Genomic DNA, 26208 nt, shown 5'->3' with positions numbered 1-26208 from the left:
CAACTATTCAAATTCAAAATTTTTACTATTCAAATTCCTAGTCAAAATCCAAACCCCCAAACAAACACACCCTTAGAGATTTTCTTTAGAATTTTGAAATTTTACAAGTTTTAAAAATATTGAAATTTTAATCAAAGTTAATACTTATTTTTATATTAGGATGAATTTTTTTTTATATTTCACGTAACCCAAACTATAAATCAAAAATATTGTAGAATTCATAAATTTAAGTTATATTTTAGTATATATACTAAATTATACTTTTATTTTTATATAATTTGTTTGTTTGCCAAATATTTTTTTATTGACATAATTCCCACAATATATATTTTTTCATATTACAAAAAGTCAATATTTAACATGAAATATTTTTTTTATGTTTTGAAAGAAGAGTGTCATCGTTTTTTGTATTTAAATTTTTTAATATTATTATATAGTATAAATTAATAAAACAATAGAGATTATTAACATTTTTATATTATCTACCTAATTTTTTAATATTTTAAATAAAATAAAAAAAAATTCAAACCAAAACGCTAACAAAATAATCCAACAATCAACATCAATTATTATAATTCAAAATTTTTTATGTAATGAATATGTATAATATATTATTTTTTTTTTAAAATAAAAATCTAAAAAAAAATTCACAAGAACACACCCATTCATTACCTCATATAAAATTAATTGGTGTAGAATACAAGTAATTGGGACACTTGTCACAGTTTTATTCCAATATATTATAATATCTATTTGGTTGTAAGTTTGATCGTAAATTTGACAATGTCATCTCTCTCTTTTTTAATCTCAATTGTTTATTTAAAATTTTATTCTGTGTAAAAGATGTTCACATTGAATATATATTGCATTCAAATGTACAGATTTTAAAAGTATACTTTTATCCTCTTTATTGGAAGTATAAATTTTAAATTTTATTTTTAGTTAAATATTTATTACATAATAATCTTACTAACATACAAATAACATTTTATCAATAAAATTCAACTTCTGACTAATAACATTAAACCCCTAAACTATTATTTGAAATAAACTAATTAGTTAAATAAAATGTAATGTGAAAATTGACATGGTAAAAGAAATGAGAGACGTGCGTAAAAGCAAACAAAATAATAAATTTGAGTTGACAAATTATAATGACCTTAGATGATATGATATGGTATGAATTCAAATTAGTTTAATTTTAATCTTGAATTTAAAATTTTAATTTAAATACTATAAATATGACACGATGAGAGAAGGGATGGGACTTAGAGCTGTTAAACGAACCGAGTCGTTCGTGAACTCGGCTCAATTCGACTCGATTCGGCTCGGTTAAAGCTCGTTTGCGAACGTTAACGAGCCGAGCCGAACAACATAAACAGACTCGTTTTGTTAACAAACAAGCCCGAGCTTTGTTCGCGAACGTTCATTTAAATAATATATTTATTGTAAATATTATATACACATATAAAATTATAATTTATAAATAAATAAAACATTAATTTAAAATATATAAATAAAATAATTTAAAATTTTCTTTATAATTTATATATAAATTTAAAAAAATAAGACAAACGAGCTCGAACGAGTTTAATCGAGCCTAAACGAACCGAACACGAACACGAGCTTAAACAACAAAATTTTTTAACAAGCCGAGCTCGAACACTACGAACGAGCTCAAACGAGTTTAATCGAGCTTAAACGAGCCGAACACGAACACGAGTTTAAACAACAAAAATTATTAACGAGCCGAGTTCAAACACTACGAATGAGCTCAAACGAGTATAATCGAGCCTAAACGAGCTGAACACGAACACGAGCTCAAGCAACATAAATTTTTAATGAGCCAAGCTCGAACAATACGAATGAGCTCGAAAGCTTAACGAACGAATACGAGCCTTGTTCGCGAACGTTAACGAACACTTAAAATTTGGCTCGACTCGACTCGGCTCAGATCGTAATAGCTCTGACGGCACTGGAGGTCCAAAATGAACTACTCATTCATTGCAATGACTTATTAGTCCAAACGTATTTCCAACTTCTCCAATTAATTCATGTTTGAAATTATGAATTCATATCATTTAAATGGAATTAAAAATTCTTTCTTCTCACATTCTCTTTTATTCAATTGTACATTTATTATTATCTATTGTGTTTTTCTTTTTTTTCTTTTTTTTTTTTTTATGGTTACATCTTCAATTTATTAAAAAATAAAATAAAATCAGATTCTTGAAGTTTAATCTATATGGGAAATTAAATATTGCAATTTCTACAATACCACAATTTGATATACAAAATTCAACGACAATATATGTATATATATTTAAAATATATTAATTACTTATTGAAAAAATTGAAGAATGGCCCTATTAATTTAACGTTGTGAATGAAAAATGAACGTAGATAAAGTTCCTTTTTTTTTTTTTTTAACCTTTGGTGAAAAGTGAAAAAGAAATTTACCTTTGACTTAATTGGACATTTGATTTGAATTTAATCTATAATTCTTTAGCATATAATCTTAATATAAACGTCTTTCCTAAATTGTTATAAAACAAAACTTATAAAGGAAAAAATGGTAGCTCACTCAATTTCTTCCCAACGCTTTAGAAGACAAATAAATTATTATGTTCTTTTTTACCAAACACACAATTTTTTCTTCCTAAAATGTCTAATCAACTATATATTTTAATCGAATACTTTTTTTCCATTATCATATAACTATATAAATATATTCAATTTAAATATATATATATATATATATTGACTAGGGCCATTTAAGACCGACTCCCATGGACCAATTCAATATGCTTAACTCCTTTATCACAAGTCTCACTGAGGATAAATATGTAAAGATGTGCGATCAAAATTATTATTATTATTATTATTATTTGTATTGTGATATAGACTTATATATGATAATTTTTATTGCAAACGAGACAATATTTGTGCCATAAATTTTATAATAAAATCAAAACTATTTATTGATAATCTAAATCAATTGATTGTGATTTGTACAATTTTGTTTCAAGAACTTCCCTGTAACGATCCCATTGAATAATGTCCAAAATCCTCACAGGTTGAATTTACGTCAATTTCTTTTTCTTGACTCTTGTAGATCAAAATGATAAGACATATATGTTTGAAGACTACGATTAATATATATATATAAATAAAAAAATAAAAAATAAAATCCAATATACTCCCTCCGTCCCAAATAAGGTACAATATTTGCTTTTGGCATCAATTTTTAGGTGGATAGTATTAAGTAGGATAATTTAAAAATTATATTTTATTTTTTTATTTAGATAATGTGAGATGATAAAATATAAAATAAAAATTAAATATAATTAATTATTTTTTATTTTGCAGAGTGTTTGAGACATAAAAAAAAAATGTTGCCAGGTCTTTGAAAATGAGGGAGTACTGTATAATTACATAAACAGACAATAATAGATGAATATAATAACACGCCGAAAACGCAATATATGGCACCATGCAGCGGTCGGCGACACTGACGGATGCTCCGTACAGCCGCCACGCGTCAGACGGTGGTTGCATGGACCACAAAAGCACCACGACGTCCCAGGACCACCATACCATAGCACGCCCACCCCACTTGTGAACTGCCTGATTGGCATTCGCCGCCGGGAGAGCGGCGGCGCCACCGCAGGCGACGGTGGGCCCCCACTGGGGAGGGAGGAGAGAGTAACAAGTAATAGTAATAGTAGGATGGATTGATGATTATAGGAATAGGAACAGAGAACAGAAAACTTCTTCCAGTTGAATTGGCATGGGGTGGGGGGTTGGTCCCCTACCTACTAATATATATATACACACACACACACTACACTACTTCCATACAAACTGTTCTTCTTTCTTTTATTTTCTAAATTATTATTATTATTATTATTATTATTATTATTCTGTTCCATTGATGGATAATAATGGCAGAGACGTGTGTGGCTTCCAGCCATTTCTTTTTCTTTTCGTCTGCTTCTTGTTTTTTCTCCCCTCTCAAGAACAGCTTATTATTGATTTCTTTCAAATTATTGGAGCCTCAATCTTTGTAAACTAATATTGCATTTAGGGTTAAATTTTGTATGTCAAACCATTTTTGAATGTCTGTCTGTCTGTGTGCGTTTTTAAATTATGACAGTCATTATACCAAGGCAAGCCCAACTCCCATAGTATTTATTATAATAGCTATACCTAAACATAGCCCAAAAATGGAAATATGTTCAGCCTTTGAATTACAACCTGGGCATTTATTAATTTATATACATATTTTTTTTTTATAGAAGCCCAATATAATGGAGTGAATTTGCCCAAGGCTAGTAGTGCACATACGAAACCCATCTCGAATTAATAAGAATAATAATAATAATAATAATAATATGCAATAAAGAACATTTTTTCATTCACACATGTCTTCTTCGTCTTGATGGTGGGAGGGAGGGGAGGCTCAATCATCTGTCACCTTTAATGTACCAATATGTGTGACAGTCACAGACATATATATAAATATATTCGTATCATGTAGTAGTATATATTACAGTCCAAGGAGATCAAATCAATGGAGACCTGTCCTACGTACACACAATGTGTTTGGAGACAACAACTTATAATTAGATCATTGTCCAACGCAATTCCACTTTTGTTAACTATTGGACACAAATTCAAACTTAGTTAAAACAACTAATTATATATATATATATATATGCACATCTTCTGCAATGAAATAGATCATATATATATTATTGGGCCATTACTAGACAAATTAAATACAACAGAAGGGATTAAAATTAATTTGTGTGGATCATAATCATATACTAGTATAATGAATAGAATTAGAAATTTAGAAGAGAGTTACAGGTGGTTATGATTTCATGGCAGAGTTGGGGAAAGTGAAGACTTTGGAAGTTCAACTTCTCCACAGTCACTTATATAGAGAGTCTTGAGAGGTCGATTCCATATGGCTCTGGCGGTTTTCGCCCTTTCGTCTCCGAGGAGCTGCGCAAGATTGTTGTAGTCCCGGATCCGCTGCGCCGGCCTGTATGTCGGAATCGAAGCTATGGCCGTCACTACATCCAGGCCTGTAAATGTATTCATTCAGTATCTGAAATTAATTGCAGAGATTATATTAGGAGATATGGTGTCTTACGTACTACCTTGGAGCACAGATCCGAACACAATGTTTCGGCTGTCGAGCTGCGGGCAGGGGCCGGGGCCGGTGGTGACGAGGAATTCGACGTTGTGGTAATCGGGGCTGAGTTTAATGTCGTCGTCGTCGTCGTTTTCCGACAAGCAGAGGGAAAGCAAACCCGGTCTGGAGTGCTCCAGGAGGAAGGCTTTCGAGTCGACGGTTTCGGTGTTCCGAGTCAGCTGAGCCGGCGCCGGCGGCTTCACCTCGCCTTTGTCGCGGCGGCCCTGGCGGCCGGCGGTGAAGAACTGGCCGGGGAATATTTTCTGGACGAGAGTGCCCTTGTAGGTGGAGCCGCAGGAGCCGTTGCACATGGATTTGAAGTTGGAGACGGTGATGGGGAGGAGGTTGCCGTAGAGGCCGAGGACGACGCGTCCGAGGAGCTCCGAGTCCGGGCAGAGGGAGAGGTCGCTCTGGCCGAGGGTACGGTTCACGAAGTAGGAGGGGCAGACGCTGAAGTCGAGGAATACTCTGTCGGTGACGGTGGTGTCCACCGCCGGCAGAGCGGCGGCGGTGGTGGAGGAGGAGGAGGAGGGAGTTAATGGCAGCGCCGCCGTGGAGAGGAAAATTAGGGAACGGCGGTTGAGAGGAAGAGGTGGATTTGGGAGGGAGGAGCAAATAGAGGCGCAGCAGGCCATCATCGCCGGTGGCGGAAGAAAGAAGAAGAAGATGAAGATGATGATGAAGAAGATGAAGCTGACGTGGAATCCATGGCCGCCACACATTTCTCAGATATTTGTAACAAAAATAGTGTCTCAATTATTACAATTAATTAACAATAGTAATGCAATTTTACAGCAACAAATTTAATTTCATTCATTAAAATCGGACATTAAAACAAATGAAAGAATTAAAAATTTAGACACCAATATTGCAACCAATTTCTTTAAAATCTTTCTCACATTACATTAGAAGCCACTGATCAATCCTCCCAATCTTCAATCCAATGCTCTCTTCTTCTCTATTCTTTTCAAAGAGGAGAAACTGCGGGGCTCCGACAGACAGCGACGGTTTGTACCACGGCTTCCTCACGACCGCGACATTGTTCTTCCGATGAGGACATCCAGGAGTTAGTTTGGAGTCGTTGTGTAGCGCACACGAGCAGTTCTTGTGGTACGGCCTTCGATCTTTGTCCTGAAAATTTGCGGATATGCTTCCTTGGAAGCTTTGAAAGAACACGTCCTCTGCAATCGTATTCATCTTATTTGAATCTTGCCAATCGACCAATAGGTCAAGATATTAATTCACAGAGATTAAATTGCCCTGCCATGCCATGGCACAATATATGTAGAAAGGTAGATTGTGAAAAAATCGATAATTGGAATAAAGGTAGTTGGAGGTAGTGCAAGGGTGTAGGTAATTAGTAATAGATGATGCCAAAGTAGGAGTTGGAATAGGAGGAAACAAAGACAGGTAATTTGTTTGTAAGAGCTTATTAATTTATTGCATAACATAGTTATAAAACTTTAACCCTATAAAAAAAAATGAAAAGAACTATATGTTCATTAATTATTTTAAATTTAAAGTAGTAGTATATAATTATTTTATTATATTTATAATAGTGAGTAGTAGTTTCATCAGCCGCCGAAATTGGCGCCGACATTCATTCATTTTAACGCCTCAAAATCAATTAAGCTCTCCTTCCTCTTCCCATACCTATCGATCAAAAGACCTAAAATTTACATCTTACAATCAAAATACAGCGGCTACCATTTCTTGATTAATACATTATTAATTGTCATCGATCGTCGATCTATCTTTTAATTAATTCGGCGATGTCGGCCGCCGGAGAGGGGCTGATCCGGGGCCTGTTGGAGGGGTGTATCTCCGCCGGAGACATGGGGATCGAGCGCCGGCCCTACCACAAGAACTGCAAATGCGCCCTCCACAAGGACCGCCGCAGCCGGTGCGCGCACTCCGCTGCCCACAAGAGTATCTCATACCCTATGCGCCGGACATGGAGTGAAGGATGCCTCGCGATTATGGCCAACGCGCCGCCGTCTAATTCCTCCCCCACGTCGCCGCTCCCCGTCTCTCCCTCCGGCGCCGCGTCGGGGACGACGATCACGCGGGCGCAGACGCATTTGAATCTGTGCGATCATGATCGATCGAGAGAATCACAATGATGCTGCTTCTGCATTGTTCTATCGTTATCAGGTTTGGTTTTAATTAATTCATTCATTCATTCATTCTTTAATTCGATCAATCTGATCGATCCGAGGAAATTGAAAATACCACCGTTGGATTTGGTTTTTTTGAACCCTTTTTTGCTTTCTTGATTATTTTCAGTTTGTTTTAATTTCTTGGGTGTGATCGATTATGCCAATTGAGGTATATGATATGATATGGGGTTTAGGGGAATCAATGGTGATGAAATTCTTGATTATATATCGTTTTTGGCTATGCTGCATGTCTGTTTTAATTGCATATTAGTTCCTTAATTAATTTCCATTCATTGTGACAATGGAATTAAATTCCATGTTACTGCTTTAAATTTCGATGATCCAAGAACGCCATCCAACATTTGTTTGAAACAATAAAAACTTGATTTAATATAATAATATGATGCAATCATACAAATAGGTGTTTTATTTAATTTAGGGTTTGTTTGTTTTTAAATTTTACATAATAATAATAATAGAGAGCCCATCCCAAAATGTTTAAAATTAAGCCCAGGTGTTATTTCATGAGAAATTAATATAGTAGCTCTGCTTATTATAAACCCTTACTCACATAATTTTAAACTATTTTTCCAAGAAAAAATTTGTTTAATTTAATTTTTTTTAAAAATATATATTATAAAAACGTCACTAGCAATATCAAAATATTTCTAAACATATCTTAAATAATATGTAATATTTTAAAAAATAAAGAGAGAGAGAAAAAAAAAATTAATAAAAAAATAACACATCCCAATGGGTCGGGGCATATCCTTTTCATCTAGACCCGGCCTGGTCCGGACCCGCTAAAATACCCGGCCGACCTGGCTGGTTGGACACGTCAGCCTGATGCATGAGTGATTAGTTATTTAGTTATAAATTTATGGCCAATTGAAGTGGACACTCCCCCTTTAGATACGTAACAAACAGTGCACATTTAAATAATCACATGCATTTTATATCAATCTCGGTCCCTACACAAATTAATAAATACATACACGACCTTATATTATATTGAATTTTCATGATAGTTACTATATATATATATATATATAAAGAATGATTACCCTTTAACTCTAATTAGTAAGTTTCCGAAGCTATTGTGTCGTGTGTATATATATATATATATATTAATGACGTAAGAATCTGCAATTGTTATTTTTCTAGTATATTTTGAATAAACTTTTGATTGAACGAAGTCATATTAGGCGAAGACAAGTCAAATTTGGAGTCGTCGAAAATTTAAACTCATTACTCACGATTATAAGTTTATCGTACACTACTAAATTATCCCAATTTTGTTGTATTTAGTATGCATGCAGCCTAGATATATAATTAAATAAAATATATACATATATATGTTCAATTCCAACGTTATTGCATGTGAAAATTGAGAATTCATATCAAAGTAAAAGATGGATCAATTTATGTGACACTAATTAAATTAAATTAATTGAGAAAATTGACAAACTCGTATTGGGCTTATCAAGCCAAGCTGTAATGGCCAGCAACTGATCGGGATCACTTCCAGCTTGAATACATCTGGCAACATCTTTTAATCAATTATTCTTATATGTATAACCCTTCATCTATAAAACCCTGAAATATGATCACATATATCGATCATCTCTATCCAAAGTCCCAACAAAAAAATAAACCAAACCTTACACAGCTTAATTAAGTATTAGCTTGCTCTCAAAATATGGGAAAAATGTCATCAATTGCCATTGTTATCCTCTTCAACATACTTTTCTTCACAATGGTTAGTGCCGGGCATCGTCTTCCTTGCGCTCCGGTGCCCAAAACCCCAAGCCGGGGGGGTGGTGGCCACCGGGGGAGGCCTTCACCGGCAAAGTGTCCCATAAACACCGTCAAGCTCGGAAGTTGTGTTAACTTATTAAATGGCTTGGTGAACACTTTGGTCGGAAGCCCGCCAAAATATCCATGTTGCTCGCTCATTTCTGGCCTTGTTGACTTGGACGCGGCCGTGTGTCTTTGCACAGTGATCAAAGGCGATGTTTTGGGCATTAAACTTAGTGTCCCGGTTTCTCTAAGCTTGCTTTTGAACTACTGTGGGAAGAAGGCTCCTTCTGGCTATCAATGTGCTTAAATATTAAATAATAAATTAATTAGCTTAATTATATAACTTTTTATTACTCTTTTCAAATTAAGCCTTTTGTTGTGTGTGTTGCATCTTGCAAATTAAATCTCTCCTTTAATTTCTTGAAGTGTGATTTATTATTATTATTTTTATTTTTTATTTTTTGGTTTGTTATTTTTAAGGATACAAGTATGTATTATATTGTGTACATGTCTTGAGTGATTAATCAATATATATAAAAGACGTGTTATTTGATGAGTTTCTTTTCTTTATTGTCTCACTCGTATTATAGGAAATATATCATTATAAATATATTGATGATCTAACTATTCATGGAAGAAGTCGAGTTCAACTTCTCCTAACAATTAATTTATATTGCATTAAAAATTAATTTATATTAAAAATATCACATTAATATTTATTTATATTACATTAAATGATAATTTCAATTAATATCTAAAATTCAAACCTACAAGTAAATAGACCCATACAAAGCAAACCGTTGTTTTCTCCGTGATTCTTGTAGATTGTTAAAATTATTGGTGTATTTCTTTTGATGAGTTTAAAAAAATTTTGGTTTGAATTTGGTATTAAAATAATATTTTTGATGAAATATTTTATGAAAAAAAACAAATTTTTTTTTTTTTTTCGACAAATGCAGAGCTCAAATAGTAAAAGCCTGGACTATTGTGACTAAAGAAACACACCCTAAAGTTTGAGACTCTCTTTATTTGGATTTTAGTTTTAAACTAAAATACAAAATCAAAGTTTTAAGTAAACAAACAATTAACATTGAATTTTCAAGAATAACAAAAAAAGTGATAATATATATAAATATCCACCATCCATCCACACAGGCTTTTTTGTGTTGATTTTTAAATTATTAATTATTTTATCTAAAATGCAATACAAATAAAGAAAAAAATGACATAAATACGTCTATTAGTCTCTTATAATACAAATACAATGATATTTTTTAAATAAATTATACAAATATATGAATATTTTTAATATTAAATATAATAACGTAAAAACATGTGTGAACTTCATGGTTGGACTGGTAGTATTTATAAACCCCATTATTCAATTATAATCTATCACTTTGTCCGCATTACTATGTATTACTAACTATTTGAATTATTGTCAATTCCTTGTAAATCAAGCGGTGAGACATCCCTCACTTTAGGTTGGGTCCAGGTTCGATCCTGGGTGGGTCGTTGCCTCTAAACTCTATATTCTTGACTACTTCTTCGGTTAGGACATGCATATGCTCACATTTTCGACAATCGAAAATCGTGAAAAGTACATGATATATCCATCCTCTACTTGTGAGGCCATGCCCCTGTCAAGACATTTTCTTTTTGTCCAAATATTTGCAACTTGATCATATATCTAATTTTGTTCGTTATCCAATATTCCTGTTTTTTGTTTCCAGCCAAATTTATACATACATACATACATATATATATATATGTTTAGTCGGGTTAAAGTCTTTTGCGCGTTAATTTCAATAAAAGAGGGACCTACCTTTACATGTACCTATAGTATTATTACATCGATAATTTTGTAATTCTTCTTTCATGCATATATATATATGTACACGAGCAATTATCGCTTTTAAAAACTATTGCATAACTCATCAACTTATTAGTTAAAACTATGCATCGAATCGAATCTGTATGGGTTTATTCTCTTTAATTTTTTAAAATTCTTTTATCATATAATCTTATAATTTTATTCTAATAAACACATTCATATAACTTTACTCGATGATATATTAGATCGATCCATAACGACCATGTGGGAACTTGTAACGTGCTTAAGGGGCACAAAGAAAATAAGAAAATTAGGATGAATTTTAGACCACATATATATATATATATAGTGTTCTAGAGTGCTTCGTTTATGATGTTAGAAAACAACAAATATTCTCTACACCCACTTGAAAATGTGAATTCATTGACAAATTATTAAATCTTATTTGATCGATCAGGGAATCATTTGAATCACTGATTTTACAAAAATTATGAATATTAAGACCGAAATTATTGACATAATTGCAGATAATTCCAAACTCCACATGCTCATGCCCTTGTCACACAACTTTGCCAATTCCATATAAATGAACTTATTTCATTTATCAATAATTTTTTTTTTTTTTTTTTTTTTTTTTAAAAAATACATTTCTTCAAGCTGCCTAACATTCATTCAAAACAATTATCTTTTTATTGTAACATGACTTTGAAACACAAGAATTTGGAAGTACATAGGTAGAGCAATCCCGACGTGATATTTTGTCAAAATTAGTTTAAAAAAATTAACAATAAAACCCAAAATCTTGGCCTATAAAAGCCCCAATTCACTTCACATTCCATCACACCTCCTATTATTAACAATCAAAACTTTTCTAAAAAAAATAATAATTTTGGAGCAACAATTTATTACTTAGCTCCAAAATACAATGGCTTCTTCAAAAATTACCATAGCCCTTTTTCTTCTCTTCAACATCCTCCTCTTCGTTACCGCGACCGCCACTAACGCCCCGTGCCCACCCCCGCCCAAGAAACCCACCAAATGTGGCTCTTGTGGCGGCGGTGGCGGTGGCGGTGGCGGAAATCATGGTGGGGGGCGCCAGCCCCCGAGGCCGGGAAGCTGCCCCCGGGACACCCTTAAATTAGGGGTGTGCGCAAATGTGCTAAACAATTTGCTCCACTTGACGGTCGGGAGTTCTTCTAAAAGCCCTTGTTGCTCATTGATCAGCGGGCTAGCTGATCTTGATGCGGCCGTCTGCCTCTGCACTGCCATTAAGGCTAATGTCCTTGGCATCAACCTCAACGTCCCGGTGTCCCTCAGCCTGCTCTTGAACTTCTGCGGCAAGAAGGCCCCGTCGGGCTATCAATGCGCGTAAGCCCGATTGGAAACTTTGTTTATGTTGAAATCAAATATCCGGCTTTTATAATTACGTGTTTGATGTAATGGGTTGTTGCATTGCATGCTTGGTTATAGATTTTTTTTTTTTTTTTTTTTTAATGTTTGGATTCGGCACGTTTATGCAGAAGAATATAATGTTTGTACTTGTGTTTGGGTGGTTATTGCATACGATATAGAAGGCTACTGGCTTTCTGATGCTTGCGATTGTAATAATATTGCTTTTTATTTATATATTTATATTTGTATTTATATATATATATATATATTGTATTTTGGACCATGCTTGCATGTCGTGGAGTATAACTTAAAATCAGTCCATCGGTCAACCTCCTATCTACGTAATACGTTGTACTGTTTTTTAAATGTAAAAAAAAAATTAAAAAAAATAAAAAAAAAGGGATTTGTTTGTTTTAAGAATTATGGAAGGCTTTCACACAAAAAAATTTTCTTAAAAATATCAAATTAAATATTTATTTTATTTTTTATACTCCAAGATTACCATTTTCTATTTCCGTTCGTCACAAAATAAGGTTACCGACTGTACTACCTATCTAACATAATAAATACCCTTTCAACTTACAATATATTACACAAATGTCATTACTTTTATATTACACCATACTAATAGGGGTTTGTTTTATCTTTTTTACTATGATCCAATATAATACTAATATTAAAAAATCTATGTGCAAAAAGCAAACATCACTCTTCTAATGGGACGGAGGGAGTATTAAATTAAAAATTAATTTTGCATTCAAAATATTACATCAATATTTATTTATATAACATCATACAACTATTTTGATTTAAATTTTTTACTATTTAAATTTCAATTCAAAATTTAAATCTCCAAACAAATTGGGTTTGCACACAGGTATTTTTGGAGGTTTTTAAAAATTTTAAAGTTTGAAAAAAAAAATAAAATGTTAGTATTTGATTTAATATTTTTTAATAAAAAATTATATTTGATGTGATATTTTTTTAAAAATAAATAGCGTCAAATAAATAAAAGTGTATTTTATAAACTTTAATAGGAGTATATATATTGTATTAAAATATATTCAAACAATTTTCTATACCGATCAAAAATATATCGTTAAACAATTCCACTGAACAGACAAACTATTCGAGACATAAAGAGGTGTCGTTCTTGACCCCTTTTAAAAAGACAAAGAAAATGATCTGCCGTTGAAATATAGGTAAGATAAATATATATAAATAAATGACCTGTGGCTGCAGTCTGTGACTGTGAATCCACTTCCGTGTCCTATTTTGCGTATCCTAAACCCTAAATTAGTTGTAGAAAGCTGAATTTTTTTACTCATTTTTTGAAGTCAAATCGAAATGAAGAATTGTAGCTAGGTTATGGTTTCGACTTTAGTGAAATGTAAAATTGAGATCCAACGATTTTAATTACAGCTTATCCACGATCAAATCCAAGACTGATCACCTCATACTATGATCCAAAAGCATTTGAACTTAATGAAGAAGAAAAGAAAAAAGTTACATAAAGAGAAGAGGTGTGAGTGTGTAACTGTGTGTGTATGAACATGGTGGATGCTGCAGCAACTGCGGTGGTAGTGTCTTTGTATCTCATCATCTCCCTAACACATTGTAACAAAAACAACAACAAAATTCTCAAAGCAAAAACCAGTAACACAGATCGATCGATTCAGTCGAGCTTCACAGACGAGAAGAGGTAATGCACAAACCAGAAGGACGACAGGAACCCCACCGTCCCCGTCGCCAGCATAATCGCAAGAACCATGAACAGCGAGTACCCGAGGTAGAGCGTAGCCGAGACAGGTCCGCTCAGGCTCTTGAGGTCGAAAATCAGGTAATTCACCGAGTAAAGGAAAATGTACAACGCAACCGAGCCCGAAGCAAAGAACGACTTCCACCACCATTTCCAGTCCTCGACGCACAGATGCATGTACGTCAGCACCAGCGACACCTCGGCGCAAACCACGACCAAAAGGATAAGCACCACGAACAAGAACCCGAACACATAGTACGCCCTCCCCATCCACAGGCTCGACATTATGAAGAACAGTTCGATGAAAAGCGTCCCAAACGGGAGGGTGCCCGCCCCGAGAACCAACAGCCAAGATGGATACTTCTGGGGAGGGATTTCACGGGGGATTTGATTGGTTCGGACAGGGTATTCGATGTGAGGCGCTTTAGCCCCAAAATATCCGCCCACGAGGGTTAGGGGAACCGAGATGCAGAACCACATCAAAATCAGTACGACGAATATGGAGAAGGGAATAGCTCCGGTGCTGTGGCTGCCCCATAACAGGAAGTTTAAGGTTGTAAGGATAAGGAACGAGATGCCGGGGAAGAAACAGGCAACCTTCCACGACACCGAAATCCATCCCTTATGATCTCCACAGAAGATCGTCCTCCACATTCGAACAGCCACATAGCCAGCCGCAATACCTAGGATTAAATAAAAGGACAGCATTCCCGTAATCAGCGCGCCGCGAGATGCAGGGGACATGAACCCTAATGCTGCGAACAAGATTGTCACGACAGCCATCCCGAGTATCTGAACCCCATCTCCGACCATTACACATAAGAGAGCCGGATGAGCTGGCGCGCGGAAGACGTCGCCCACAACAAGCTTCCATCCTGAGAGCTCCTCATTCATCTGCGCTTGCGCTTCCTTGTCGAGCTCTTCGTACCTTGTGAGATCCCGCCTAACCGTTCTCAAGAATATGACGAGCACAATCCCCGCCAAGAAAGTGATCACCATTAGAGAGTTGAGAATCGAGAACCAATGCACTTTAGCTCCCTCCATCTTCAAATACGCATCCCATCTCGAAGGCCATTTGATGTCGCTCTCGACAAACGACACCTCGTATGTAAAGATCAGCGGTTCATTCTCCTTGATCGCCATCGACACTGTCCCCGGATCGCAGCTAATTGGACTCCTATACTTCTCATACATCTTCAAATTCTTCGATAAGTCGGGATTGTGCTGGAAACTACAGGGCACTACTTCAAAACCGACAACCATGTATCCGGGGGCTTCCGATCCAGAGCTCCCCTGGATCACCCCGGCCGAATCGCCGGTGCCCATAACCCTGGCAACAGTGCTATCCTCATACTTATGAACTAGAACTTTGAACTTCAAGTGATTGAAGACGTAATAAGCTTCTTGCACTCTGACGCCGACCGGATAACCGGTCCACCGCAATGTCAGGCTCTCCTTCTTGGTGAACCGGATCGCCGGCAAGTTGTCCAGAATCACATTCACTTGGTACATCTCATCGATCCTTTTCTTCAAGAGAGCGAATTCATCGGCGGACAGAGGCTTCGTTTGGCACACAAAAATGTCGGTCTCGTTGGTGAACATTTTGAATCTGTAAGGAGAGTTTTCGATCCTGTCGCCCATGAGAAGCTCGCCGAGATTCTCCGCGCTGTCCTTGATTCCTTCCATCGGCCGGCAGAATGGGAGGCTGTAATAGCTGTAGGGGAGCTCGGTATCGATCGAAGTCAAGGAATTGACCTTCACGTTCAAGGAATCACCGGTGGTATACTTGTGAGGGTAACTGCCGGGAAGATAGAACCCTAATCCGACCTCGAAAGCCGTCGCGAATAGAAGCAGAGTCCAGATCTTCAATTTTCGGAAGGAATCCATCTTTTGCAGATTTACGGGCGGGGCGGGACGGATCTCGACGGCGGAGATCAGTAATTGGCCACACTCTCACTTCCTGTCAAGATCTGATTAAAAAATTTCGTAAACCGCTAGTGAATCTTGAGGATTGGGTCACTCAAATCGAGCAAGGGGAAGGGAAACAATTGCGGTGGAAAAAAAAAATAATCGATTACAAAATTGCGTGTTTCATAATTAAGATGAAAATAGCGCAGAAAGCAATGAATTGATTCAAGAAACCTAACCTGAAATAGTCGCCTGAAAATGAAACACCAGCGGCGAAGGTTGACGTGCAGATGTGGAATTGAAGAAAATGGCGAGGAGGAGATATAGGCAGAAGATATTTTGCAGATTTATGTCATTTTGAAGCGTCGGTGCCCTAATTTACAGGGAAGCTTTTTTTAACTGCTCCACGCACTGTGCTTTCTTTAGAAATGCTCTTACTTTTGAGAATGGAACTATGTACTTTAAATTATTCTTTTAACTTATTAAATAATTTAAAATTAGTCAAATAATTAATTGTAAGCTATTTTTTAAAAAGAATTTCATGAACTCTATATATTAATTTTTCAAATATTATACATACTCGATTGTTTTAGAACAATTATTTTATTTTAATTTGAATTATTTCATGATATAATCAAATATTATATTACCCCTGGTAAATAAAAGATATAGGTAATTGTTTTATATATTGTGAGTTACCTTTTGAAATTTTATTTTATTTTATTTTTCACCTCTTTTAATAAATTGAATTGCTCATTAATTAGCTTAAGTTGGATAACAGTACTAATAATAAATTTGAAGAATAATACTAATAATAAAGTTGAATAATGACTGTACCCTCAGTACTTTAATGACTTCCTTTGCTTACAGGGCATGGACATATGGTTACAAGTTAAAAAAAAAAAAAAAGTTTAATTTTGTATTTTTAAATAAAATATATCAAATTTTAAAAATATTTTCAAGATAAAATACAATGTATATATCCATTTAATTTTCAAGTAATATTTTTGAAGTTATTATAATAAGTGCATCTCCAACCCAGCGTCGTTACGCTGGATTGGTTTTTTTGACGTAGATTGGGTTAATTTTTGGAAATTATAAATTTGATTTTTAAATTTAATTTTTATTTTTAAAATTTTTAAAAATTTTATTTTAAATTATAAAAATAAAAAGTTGTTTAAAATAATAAGAAAATTGAATATTTAAAGAATAATAGTGAAAACTGGAGCTATGGTTAAAATAAAATTATTGTAGCAACTGCATATTTAAAATTAAAATTGAATAAATTGAGTTGATGGGTTGAATACGACCTAAATGCGTTATTGAAATATATGGTAAACATTAAAATGGACGTTTAATGGGAAAAGAAAATCGTATTTATAGTTTACTATTAGTTTTTAATAATTAATTTATATTCTTATAAATATTGGTACTCAAGTGGTACTTTGATGTTATATTTCTATTTTCGATTAGGTAACAAAATTATTTTGTCATAGAGTAATGAGAAAATTGTCACGTTCAATTGCTAACTAACTATAGTATATATTTGCAACTGGAGTGGCGTATGAGTTAAATTATTTATTGATTTATTACATTATATATAAGTATTTATTTATTTTATTTTATTTTTTCCAATTGACGTGTAGTTGTCTCACTGCCCAATTATAAAGTCTACGTTTAAATATATTATAGAAGGTTTTTGCAATTTGTTTATATTTATTTTGTGGTAATATTGTATACTTATTTGATCGAACACGAATTTTAAAAATTATAAATTTTTATTTTTTTAAGTAAATGAAAAGTATAAAAAATGGTATTTATTTATTATAAATAAAAATAAATTTAGACGATAAAAAAAAAAGAATATATTTAGATAATAAATGAAGTATAAATAGTTAAAAAAAATTGATACTATTTTTTTTGAAATATTATATTAATATATATATATGTATCAATATCATATCAGATATTTTCATAATTTTGTGGGAATAGTAAAAGTTAAAGTGTGTGTATAAGATTTTAATTTTGGGTGATAATTTTGAATAGTAAAATTTTGAATTGAAATAATTATTTGATGTGATATAAATATGTATTCATGTCACGTTTTAAATATAATATAAAATTTTAGTGTAATATAATAAATAAATAACAGACGTTTGATTTGATTTTTTTTAAAAAAAAATAGAATAAAAAACCTATAAGTAAACACACCCAAAGTAAAATAGTGTGAAAAATTATTTGAAAGTGAATGAAAAAATTGCTTAATTAAGTATCACGTAGTGATAGTTGACAAATAAACAAGTAGGTTGACTTTATCATTATATTTACATATAATTTAGTGATGAATCCATTTTTAAGTATCAAGTTGTAAAGCAATTGCCCAGTTGATAAATATTTGGACTGTAAAGTATCATTAATTTAATTAAATAATATTATATATTCATTATATTATTTCTTATTTTGGTATAAAAAGAAAGAATTTATTTGTTTTGTAAAATAATTGAAAAAAATTGTGTAGATAATATAAAAATATAAATATATATAATAAATTAATTTTTTTAAAAAAAATATATTTTATATTTATGACAATACAAACAAACCTGATTTGTTTGAATGTGATTTGATGGTAGTGTTGTGATTAAGAAATAATGCAATTTCAATATATATTTTTTATGTAATTTGTAGTCATTCAAAAAATCATATGTAGAGATGTAATAGAATTAATATCACAGGGAAATTGAATGCGCACATAATCCAACCAACCCTAAAAGTCAAATAAAGATAATAATCATAAATGCATATGGCATCCACCATACTTGTTACCAAACCCTTCTCTATTTTAGTCGTACTCTGACAGAAACACATTATTTAAACACGGTCAGAACCATGGCTGCCGCCTGCCTGAGTAAAACAAACCATCACGACGACGACACCATCCACCCCACCCCACCTTGTCCATGTGCGCACCACTCAGCCAAACTCCAACCTAATTTCCCAGTTAATCCGCCCAGTTCCTGCATACCAACGCAAACGCCATGTTTGAATTAACTGTATTGCTTGCTCATCTTTAATCTGAGGATCGGAAACTGATTTCTTGTATAATAGCAGGTTTAATTAGGTTAGTTGTCGTTTTGGATATACAGATGGCCGGAGGAGGATCTATAGCGCCGGCGGGAGTGGCGAAGGAAAGAGCTGAGGAGTATAAAGGAAGAGTCACACCTTATGTGGTCGTCGCCTGTCTTGTCGCCGCCGTCGGCGGATCCCTCTTCGGTTACGACATCGGCATCTCCGGTACTCACTCACTTCTTCAATTAATTTCTCGATTGGTTATTCTGAAACTGTGATATAATATTATGGCGGACAAAATCGATGAATCGAATCAGAGATACGATGATGATGATGATGGGGATTAATTGTACAAGTGATTCAGGCTACTTTTGCTCTACTTTCTGTTGTCGCCTTCAACATGACTTTTTAGTTACCTTAACCTTATCGAATTTGCAAGTTGCAACAAACAGGAGGAGTCACGTCAATGGATGGATTCCTGAAGAAATTCTTCCCGGAGGTTTACAGAAGCAAACAGCACGCCCATGAAAACAACTACTGCAAGTACAACAACCAGGGCCTCGCCGCCTTCACCTCCTCCCTCTATCTCGCCGGCCTTGTCTCCTCCCTCTTCGCCTCCCCGGTCACCCGCAGATTCGGCCGCCGGGGAAGCATCATCTGCGGCGGCGTCAGCTTCATGATCGGCGCCGCTCTCGACGCCTCCGCCGCCAATCTCCCCATGCTCATCCTCGGCCGGATTATGCTCGGATTCGGCATCGGATTCGGCAATCAAGCTGTGCCTCTGTACCTTTCAGAAATGGCGCCCACTCACCTCCGGGGAGGCCTTAACATGATGTTCCAATTGGCCACCACGCTCGGCATCTTCACCGCCAATATGATCAATTACGGCACGCAGAAGCTCCATCCATGGGGATGGAGGCTCTCCCTCGGCCTCGCCGCCGCGCCGGCGGTTTTGATGACCGTCGGAGGTGTCCTCCTGCCGGAGACGCCCAACAGCCTGATCGAGCGGGGGAGGGAAGAGAAGGGGAGAAGAGTTCTGGAGAAGATCAGAGGCACCGGCGACGTCCACGCCGAGCTGCAGGACATGATCGACGCGAGCGAGCTGGCGAAATCGATCGAGCATCCGTTCAGGAACATTCTCGAACGGCGGAATCGGGCGCAGCTGGTGATGGCGATCCTTATGCCGGCGTTCCAGATCCTGACGGGGATAAACTCCATCCTGTTCTACGCGCCGGTGCTGTTCCAGACGATGGGGTTCAAGGGGAACGCCTCGCTCTACTCGTCGGCGCTGACGGGGGCGGTGCTGGCTTCGTCGACCTTCATCTCCATCGCCGCCGTGGACCGGGTGGGCCGCCGAGTTTTGCTAATCACTGGCGGGATCCAGATGGTGGTTTGCCAGGTAGTAGTGGCGGTGATACTCGGCGTCAAGTTCGGCGGCGAGGAGGCGCTGTCGAAAACCTACTCGATCGTCGTGGTGGCGGTGATCTGCCTCTTCGTGGCGGCGTTCGGGTGGTCGTGGGGCCCGCTGGGGTGGACGGTGCCGAGCGAGATATTCCCGCTGGAGACACGATCGGCGGGGCAGAGCATAACGGTGGCGGTGAATCTGCTGTTCACGTTCGCGATCGGGCAGGCGTTCCTCTCGCTGCTCTGCGCATTCAAGTACGGAATATTCCTGTTCTTCGCCGGGTGGATCGTCGTCATGACGGTGTTCGTCTACTTCCTATTGCCGGAGACGAAAGGCGTCCCCATTGAAGAGATGATCTTCTTGTGGAAGAAGCACTGGTTCTGGAAAACCATTGTTAATTAAATTAATTTGACCATATCCACAGTTACTGTATTTATTTTGTACTATTACTGTGCAACTGCAAGTTATTACCGAGGAAGAAAGCTCCACTTTCTACTCTCCGCCGTTAATTACAAATTTGTACAGTTTCTTTTAGAAATTAGAGTTGTTTTCTATTCTTTATCAGTTTATTATAAATTTTTTAATATGAACGTCTTTTTTTTTATTTTTTTTTATATTATATATGAATTTTATATTTAAATTTTTAAATTTTTTTTATTCAAATTTCAAAATAAAATTCAAACAAACACACGTAATAGCTAAAACTCACCCTTATTTTTTTTTGATAGAGATCGCAATTAGAGTGGTTTCTAGGGGTGGAAACGACATTTCGAATAGTTAAACCCTCGGGATTTGGTAAGAAATTAGACCTCTGCCTGTCTGCCTTTGCCGATTCGTCCTCGGCTACCTGCATCTCGCCCCGCTGTAATTCTGTTACAACTTCGGTAAGTCATTGGAGCTTCTGTATAGGGGTTGTAGTAATTGGTTTTAGAAGAGTAATAGGCTCGAACTTCTCATTTTACACTTTCCTTATTGTGCGTTTGATTTTGATTTATATGAACTTGATTTTAGCGGACTTGGTTCAGATAGCTGTTGAGCCTTTTAATTGATTTGGTTTACTGAGTTGTGGTTTATATGGTTTTGGAGTCTTTCATTATGGGGATTTGCGGCGAAGATGATAGCGTATTGAATCGAGGATTATTTTTGCTTGATGATGTTTGATATATGATGTTTTCTTCACTTTCATGTTACATGACTGGGGAGCTGTTCGATTGGTGCTCCATTTTTTTTCAAGCGTTGCTACTGAGAAGAGAATTACTCATTTGTACAATACAAATTTACTGTTTTACAGATTTGTAATCTTGAGTCACTTGGAAGGGAAAATGCCTCTTTATGATTGTATGCTTCTGTTGAAACCGAATGTAAAATCAGAGCTCCTGATGGATTTGGTACAAAGGATAGGAAAGCATGTGTACCGAAGAAATGGAGTATTGACTGATGTAAAATCCTTTGGAAATGTTCAATTGGGATACGGTATAAAGAAATTGGATGGAAGATACTATCAGGTAAGTGCGTGTTCACTTTCTTGGATGCTATGGAATGATGAACTTCTATTGGATTAATTTATCTAAAAGTTTTATTATCTTGTCCTATGCTACTGCTGTTTCATTCTTAGTAAATATGATACTTATTGATTTTAAACAGAGGAGGTGTGTTCCATATGAGTAATGCATAGCCCCCAATTTCTGCTGTTTTATTCCATTTGGTCACAGAAGTTTCCTATTATGAATCCTGGAGCTAGAGAACTGCACAAGGCAGACTGATATTAAAATTTTTAATAAAAAGGGATACAAATATCCATCACATTGCCGTGTTATCTTTTTCAATGAATCTGACCTTACCCTCGAACAGACCCCACTGCCTACCAGTTCTCATATACACTATGTTGGTTGCTTATATTTATCACAAGTTATCATTCTACTGCTTATTATCTGAGAAATAATTTCTAGATACTTCAGTAGCAGTTGGTTTGATTCGTGATTCTTGGTTTTACTGCAATGTGTTTGATGCAGTTTTTTTTTTTTAACAAGTTTTTGATCTTTTATTGTTAGAAACTCAAGTTTCAGTTTTTTATTTGAATAATATTACAGGCTCTTGAGTAGAAATATAACAAATATAAAGTACTAATAAAATCCTAACATACATGGCAATCTAAAAAAGTTTGTTGTTAATTCTTTGCATTCACAGGACAAGTGTTCTTATGGTCTATGCACATGTTCAATCTAGATGAATGATGTTAAGAATGGAGCCATGTGATAGCACACAACAATTAATATCTGGAATGCTTAGATGGCGGGGAAGAGAATCATCATTTGGAGTGAATTCTACCAACTAAATTGAAGCATTAATTTTAAGCTTTTGCTGACTATTTTAAGCATTAATTCTTGGTTTGGATTAACATTCTTTTTAATCTTAATCACTTCGTTTTATCCAAACATTGGTTGTAAGTTTTCCCGACTATCATTGTCACTTTTTATGCTAACATCTTGTAACTTCTATCTCTTGTTCACACATGCCCATAATAGGATCAACAATAACAACAGATAGACCAAGTGGTGGCAATACTCATTCGGGAAGAACCTATAACAATGCATAGACCTTTAATTGTGCACTAATCTATACTGGGTAGAATAGTAATACTATTATATTGCCAAACTGCTTTCAACTCAAGGTGGAAGCACCTTGATAAGAACCTATAATCAGATGGGGAAATTAAATCATATATCTTTCTCTTTGACTTAATGCACTGTGAAGGTAATCAATATGTTTTTAGTGTGTCTTTTTCAGGCAGTTTTCCTTGGGCTCCTCTAATGTGTATTTGGTGTTTTCTAGAGGGGCATAATAAGCTTTTCCGTTCCTCCGGTTATGCTTTTCGGTACATGTATACAGTATCCTAATGTTTGATATCATAGCTGAAAGGAAAAGAGAATTTTCCCTCTTTGTAAAAAAGGGGATAGACACATTTTGATGTTTCAGATCCTTCCCTTCTCTCACCGTATTTAAGGTGGTCTCATTGCTACATTTGTTCATGATCATGTAGAGAGCTGAGTCATGTGTTGCCGTCATGTTTGGTTTCTATCATGCCTGGCGAGTACTCTGAGGTTTTGTGCCCCCTGTAGGTGTTCTTGCAAGAATGGTATAAGCATTGTTAAACAGATCCTTCAGTGATTGTTGCTCTTTCTTTGTAATTCTTACCTGTTAATAGTGAGGCAATCATCCGTGACTCTTGCAGATGGCCTCCCACATTACACATGCTTATTCCGTTGTTTGTTGTAGGTTTGTCATTTTCAGGCATAGATTTACAACATTTTTATTCATATATGGATTCTTTTACTGAATTAGATTATGGCTTTTCGTACTCTTGAGACTTAATATATTCAAGCAAAGATTCCTATGCTTTTTATACAATAGTATACATGATCTTTATTATCATTTCTTGCAGGGTCAGCTGATGCAGCTGACAATGATGACCCCACCTAGCTTCAACAATGAGCTCTATTACCTGAACAAAGAAGACCGGCTGCTGCGCTGGCTTTTGATCAAACACCGTGAAATGAAGTTTGGATCGGATTTCTTTGACATGGATGATGTTAAAGAAGAGACAATTAGCTCCACGGGCAGTTTGTATGATCGTGAGAATGATGAAGAGGATGACAACGACGAAGATGATGATCATGATGCTGATGATGAATATGAACCAGAGCAGCAGCCCGATTCAAAACTAGTGTGATCCAACATTGAGTTATAAGGTGCGATGCTTCTGGCTCTACTCGTAGTTCTGCAATTGCATAACCGGGCTATGATCTTATATTATGTAACCCTTTATTCTTATGGCTAGGGGCTCTGGAAAATTCTTGGGGCACATATTTTGTTGGATATCTGGAAAAAGAAAATCTCTAATTTGAGAGGGAGATTAATTTTATTTTTATTTCTGTCCTCGTTTAGGAAGAAAAATTAACAATGATAATGAGTGATCATTGTTTCTGCTTTTGGTACATTGCACTGTTTTTTGCTCAACATCCATATTAAGTCAAGGTCAATTCTCTTCGCCTGCAATTGATATGGGAAAAAAATTGAAATGGTACCTAAAAGAGAAAAAAAGGAAAATACTATCTTTTTTGGAAATTGATTTTTATATTTTTACTGACAATTTACTGTAAAACATTAAATTTAATTTAGGATATGTTTCTTTAGCCAAAATTTTTCAAATTTTACTGATATATTTTTTCTTTTTTCAAAATATCTCATTAAACATAATTTTAACACTAAATTCAAACTAATTTTTTTCAAAATTAACTAAAAAGAATACATCCTTAGCGTCCAAGCTAATATAAATAAATAATAAACGTAAACTTTAAAAGAATACATTTTATAAGCTTTTCTCTAAACCATATATAGATTAGTGTAATATGTATAGTAAAATTAGATTGAATTATTTAAAATTTTAAACTTAATTATCAAATTCAAATTATTTACATATATAGTAAGTTTATTAATTAATAAAATATTATAATTAGATTATTGCGTCATATTTGAGTTGAGGACATCAATTCTACATGACAGTAGTTCATTCTACAGGACAAGGTCATCACTTATTAGACTTTGTAACAGAATTTTGAATAATATAAACAAGAACTTACAAGCTAAACACAGCCAGTTGAATTACCAAGGGTGTATTTATTATGTAAAATGGCTGAAAAGAAAATTTTTAAAATATAGGAAATTATATAAATAGTATAAAATAATGAATGTGTGTAATATATTAATTTTATATGCGTGTAAAAAAATATAGAAAAAACATCCCAGATAAACACATTTGTCATTTATGGAAAATCTTCTCCAAACCGTTCTATTATTCAAACGTTTAAATTTTTTAAATAAAAATAGCATTATTCAAGGCATAATATCTCTAATAAAATATATTTTTAATATTATATAAAAATATCATTTAAATTAAAAAAATAAGATTCATACTTATAGTTAAATTTTAAATAATATTTTAATACGAAATTGTGAAGGTAAAAAATTGTGAAAATTCTATTAGAAAATTATAAAAATAACAGAATAAATTTAGCAAATAAATAATAAAAAAAGTTGACACAAATATTTCAAATATTGAAAGTATTATTTAAATAGAAAATTTTAAATTTTAAATTCAATTCATATAAAATATGAATAGAATCCTAAGGGTGTATTTCTATATTTATTTGAATCGATACAATTTGATTGAATTTTATATTTTAATAATATTTAATTTACTATTTTATATTGAAAAAATATATATTCTAAGTATTTTCATTTTATTTATATAAAAATTTTATGATGAAAAAGATAAACTACAAATAAAATAAGAATACTTTTAACAAATGGAGATAATACATATATTTTTTAAATGCATAGTAATATAGTAAATTTCGACAATAAATCGACTTTTAAGGTATATTTTTTGTTAACGTATTTCTTCTCGAATTTCATTATTTGAATTTGTTTTTTAAACAATATATTCCAGAGTAAAAATTAATTTTAGTCTCAATTAAACTCATTTTTTTCATTTTTGATCCAATTCAAAAAATATTATGAAAATTAATTCTATACAAAAATCAAATTATTATTTTTAGTCCCATCGTTAAAATTTCAACGGAATAAACTGACGTGATCATAACGAAATCTGATGTAACAAGT

The 26208-nt window shown here is 34.4% G+C and overlaps 6 protein-coding genes across 8 annotated transcripts; 4 read left to right on the top strand and 2 right to left on the bottom strand.

Moving 5' to 3' along the window:
• Window positions 1–4726: 4726 nt before the first annotated feature.
• LOC127252130 (peptidyl-prolyl cis-trans isomerase CYP28, chloroplastic) lies at window positions 4727–6021 on the bottom strand. Its single transcript, XM_051276177.1, has 2 exons — window positions 5169–6021; window positions 4727–5093 (listed from the first exon to the last, which is right to left on the bottom strand). The coding sequence occupies exons 1-2, from the start codon at window positions 5923–5925 to the stop codon at window positions 4885–4887; spliced, it is 966 nt and encodes a 321-aa protein (XP_051132134.1). The 5' UTR covers window positions 5926–6021; the 3' UTR covers window positions 4727–4884.
• Window positions 6022–6975: 954 nt separating this feature from the next.
• LOC127251533 (uncharacterized) lies at window positions 6976–7326 on the top strand. Its single transcript, XM_051275264.1, has one exon. The coding sequence runs from the start codon at window positions 6976–6978 to the stop codon at window positions 7324–7326; it is 351 nt and encodes a 116-aa protein (XP_051131221.1).
• Window positions 7327–11855: 4529 nt separating this feature from the next.
• Window positions 11856–12622, top strand: LOC127251910 (pEARLI1-like lipid transfer protein 1). The gene has a single exon (XM_051275859.1). It carries the CDS (start codon window positions 11922–11924, stop codon window positions 12366–12368), a length of 447 nt encoding a protein of 148 aa, XP_051131816.1. The 5' UTR covers window positions 11856–11921; the 3' UTR covers window positions 12369–12622.
• Window positions 12623–13850: 1228 nt separating this feature from the next.
• Window positions 13851–16442, bottom strand: LOC127251812 (transmembrane 9 superfamily member 11-like). Its single transcript, XM_051275693.1, has 2 exons — window positions 16295–16442; window positions 13851–16117 (listed from the first exon to the last, which is right to left on the bottom strand). The coding sequence occupies exon 2, from the start codon at window positions 16032–16034 to the stop codon at window positions 14064–14066; it is 1971 nt and encodes a 656-aa protein (XP_051131650.1). The 5' UTR covers window positions 16035–16117; window positions 16295–16442; the 3' UTR covers window positions 13851–14063.
• A 2468-nt stretch (window positions 16443–18910) lies between these two features.
• On the top strand, window positions 18911–21097 carry LOC127251484 (sugar transport protein 7). Of its 2 annotated transcripts, none has more exons than XM_051275200.1 (3): window positions 18911–19105; window positions 19199–19346; window positions 19574–21097. In XM_051275200.1, exons 1-3 carry the CDS (start codon window positions 19091–19093, stop codon window positions 20926–20928), a joined length of 1518 nt encoding a protein of 505 aa, XP_051131157.1. In that variant the 5' UTR covers window positions 18911–19090; the 3' UTR covers window positions 20929–21097. The 2 variants fall into 2 exon arrangements, with proteins under 2 accessions (XP_051131157.1, XP_051131158.1); XM_051275201.1 differs by having other exon boundaries at window positions 19561–21097.
• Window positions 21098–21247: 150 nt separating this feature from the next.
• LOC127251485 (uncharacterized) lies at window positions 21248–24582 on the top strand. 2 transcript variants are annotated; one of them, XM_051275203.1, is made up of 4 exons: window positions 21248–21410; window positions 21818–22031; window positions 23969–24275; window positions 24365–24582. In XM_051275203.1, the coding sequence occupies exons 2-3, from the start codon at window positions 21849–21851 to the stop codon at window positions 24254–24256; spliced, it is 471 nt and encodes a 156-aa protein (XP_051131160.1). In that variant the 5' UTR covers window positions 21248–21410; window positions 21818–21848; the 3' UTR covers window positions 24257–24275; window positions 24365–24582. The 2 variants fall into 2 exon arrangements, with proteins under 2 accessions (XP_051131160.1, XP_051131159.1); XM_051275202.1 differs by having other exon boundaries at window positions 23969–24582.
• The last annotated feature ends 1626 nt before the right edge of the window (window positions 24583–26208 follow it).

The sequence above is a fragment of the Andrographis paniculata genome, unplaced genomic scaffold, assembly GCF_009805555.1.
Source record: "Andrographis paniculata isolate CXL003 unplaced genomic scaffold, ASM980555v1 Contig45END, whole genome shotgun sequence".
NCBI classification, from domain to species: Eukaryota; Viridiplantae; Streptophyta; class Magnoliopsida; order Lamiales; family Acanthaceae; genus Andrographis; species Andrographis paniculata.
Note: the sequence above shows the minus strand (reverse complement) of the source record. Positions and strands in the feature narration are given on the sequence as shown.

Excerpts from the sequence above, each read along its gene's own strand:
- LOC127252130 (XM_051276177.1), bottom strand. The coding sequence starts at position 5,925 with ATGTGTGGCGGCCATGGATTCCACGTCAGCTTCATCTTCTTCATCATC. Across the intron at positions 5,094-5,168 it reads GTTCGGATCTGTGCTCCAAG|GCCTGGATGTAGTGACGGCC; the intron begins GTAGTACGTAAG and ends ATACATTTACAG.
- LOC127251910 (XM_051275859.1), top strand. The coding sequence starts at position 11,922 with ATGGCTTCTTCAAAAATTACCATAGCCCTTTTTCTTCTCTTCAACATC.
- LOC127251485 (XM_051275203.1), top strand. The coding sequence starts at position 21,849 with ATGCCTCTTTATGATTGTATGCTTCTGTTGAAACCGAATGTAAAATCA. Across the intron at positions 22,032-23,968 it reads TGGATGGAAGATACTATCAG|GGTCAGCTGATGCAGCTGAC; the intron begins GTAAGTGCGTGT and ends CATTTCTTGCAG.
- LOC127251812 (XM_051275693.1), bottom strand. The coding sequence starts at position 16,034 with ATGGATTCCTTCCGAAAATTGAAGATCTGGACTCTGCTTCTATTCGCG.
- LOC127251484 (XM_051275200.1), top strand. Across the intron at positions 19,347-19,573 it reads TTACGACATCGGCATCTCCG|GAGGAGTCACGTCAATGGAT; the intron begins GTACTCACTCAC and ends TGCAACAAACAG.
- LOC127251533 (XM_051275264.1), top strand. The coding sequence starts at position 6,976 with ATGTCGGCCGCCGGAGAGGGGCTGATCCGGGGCCTGTTGGAGGGGTGT.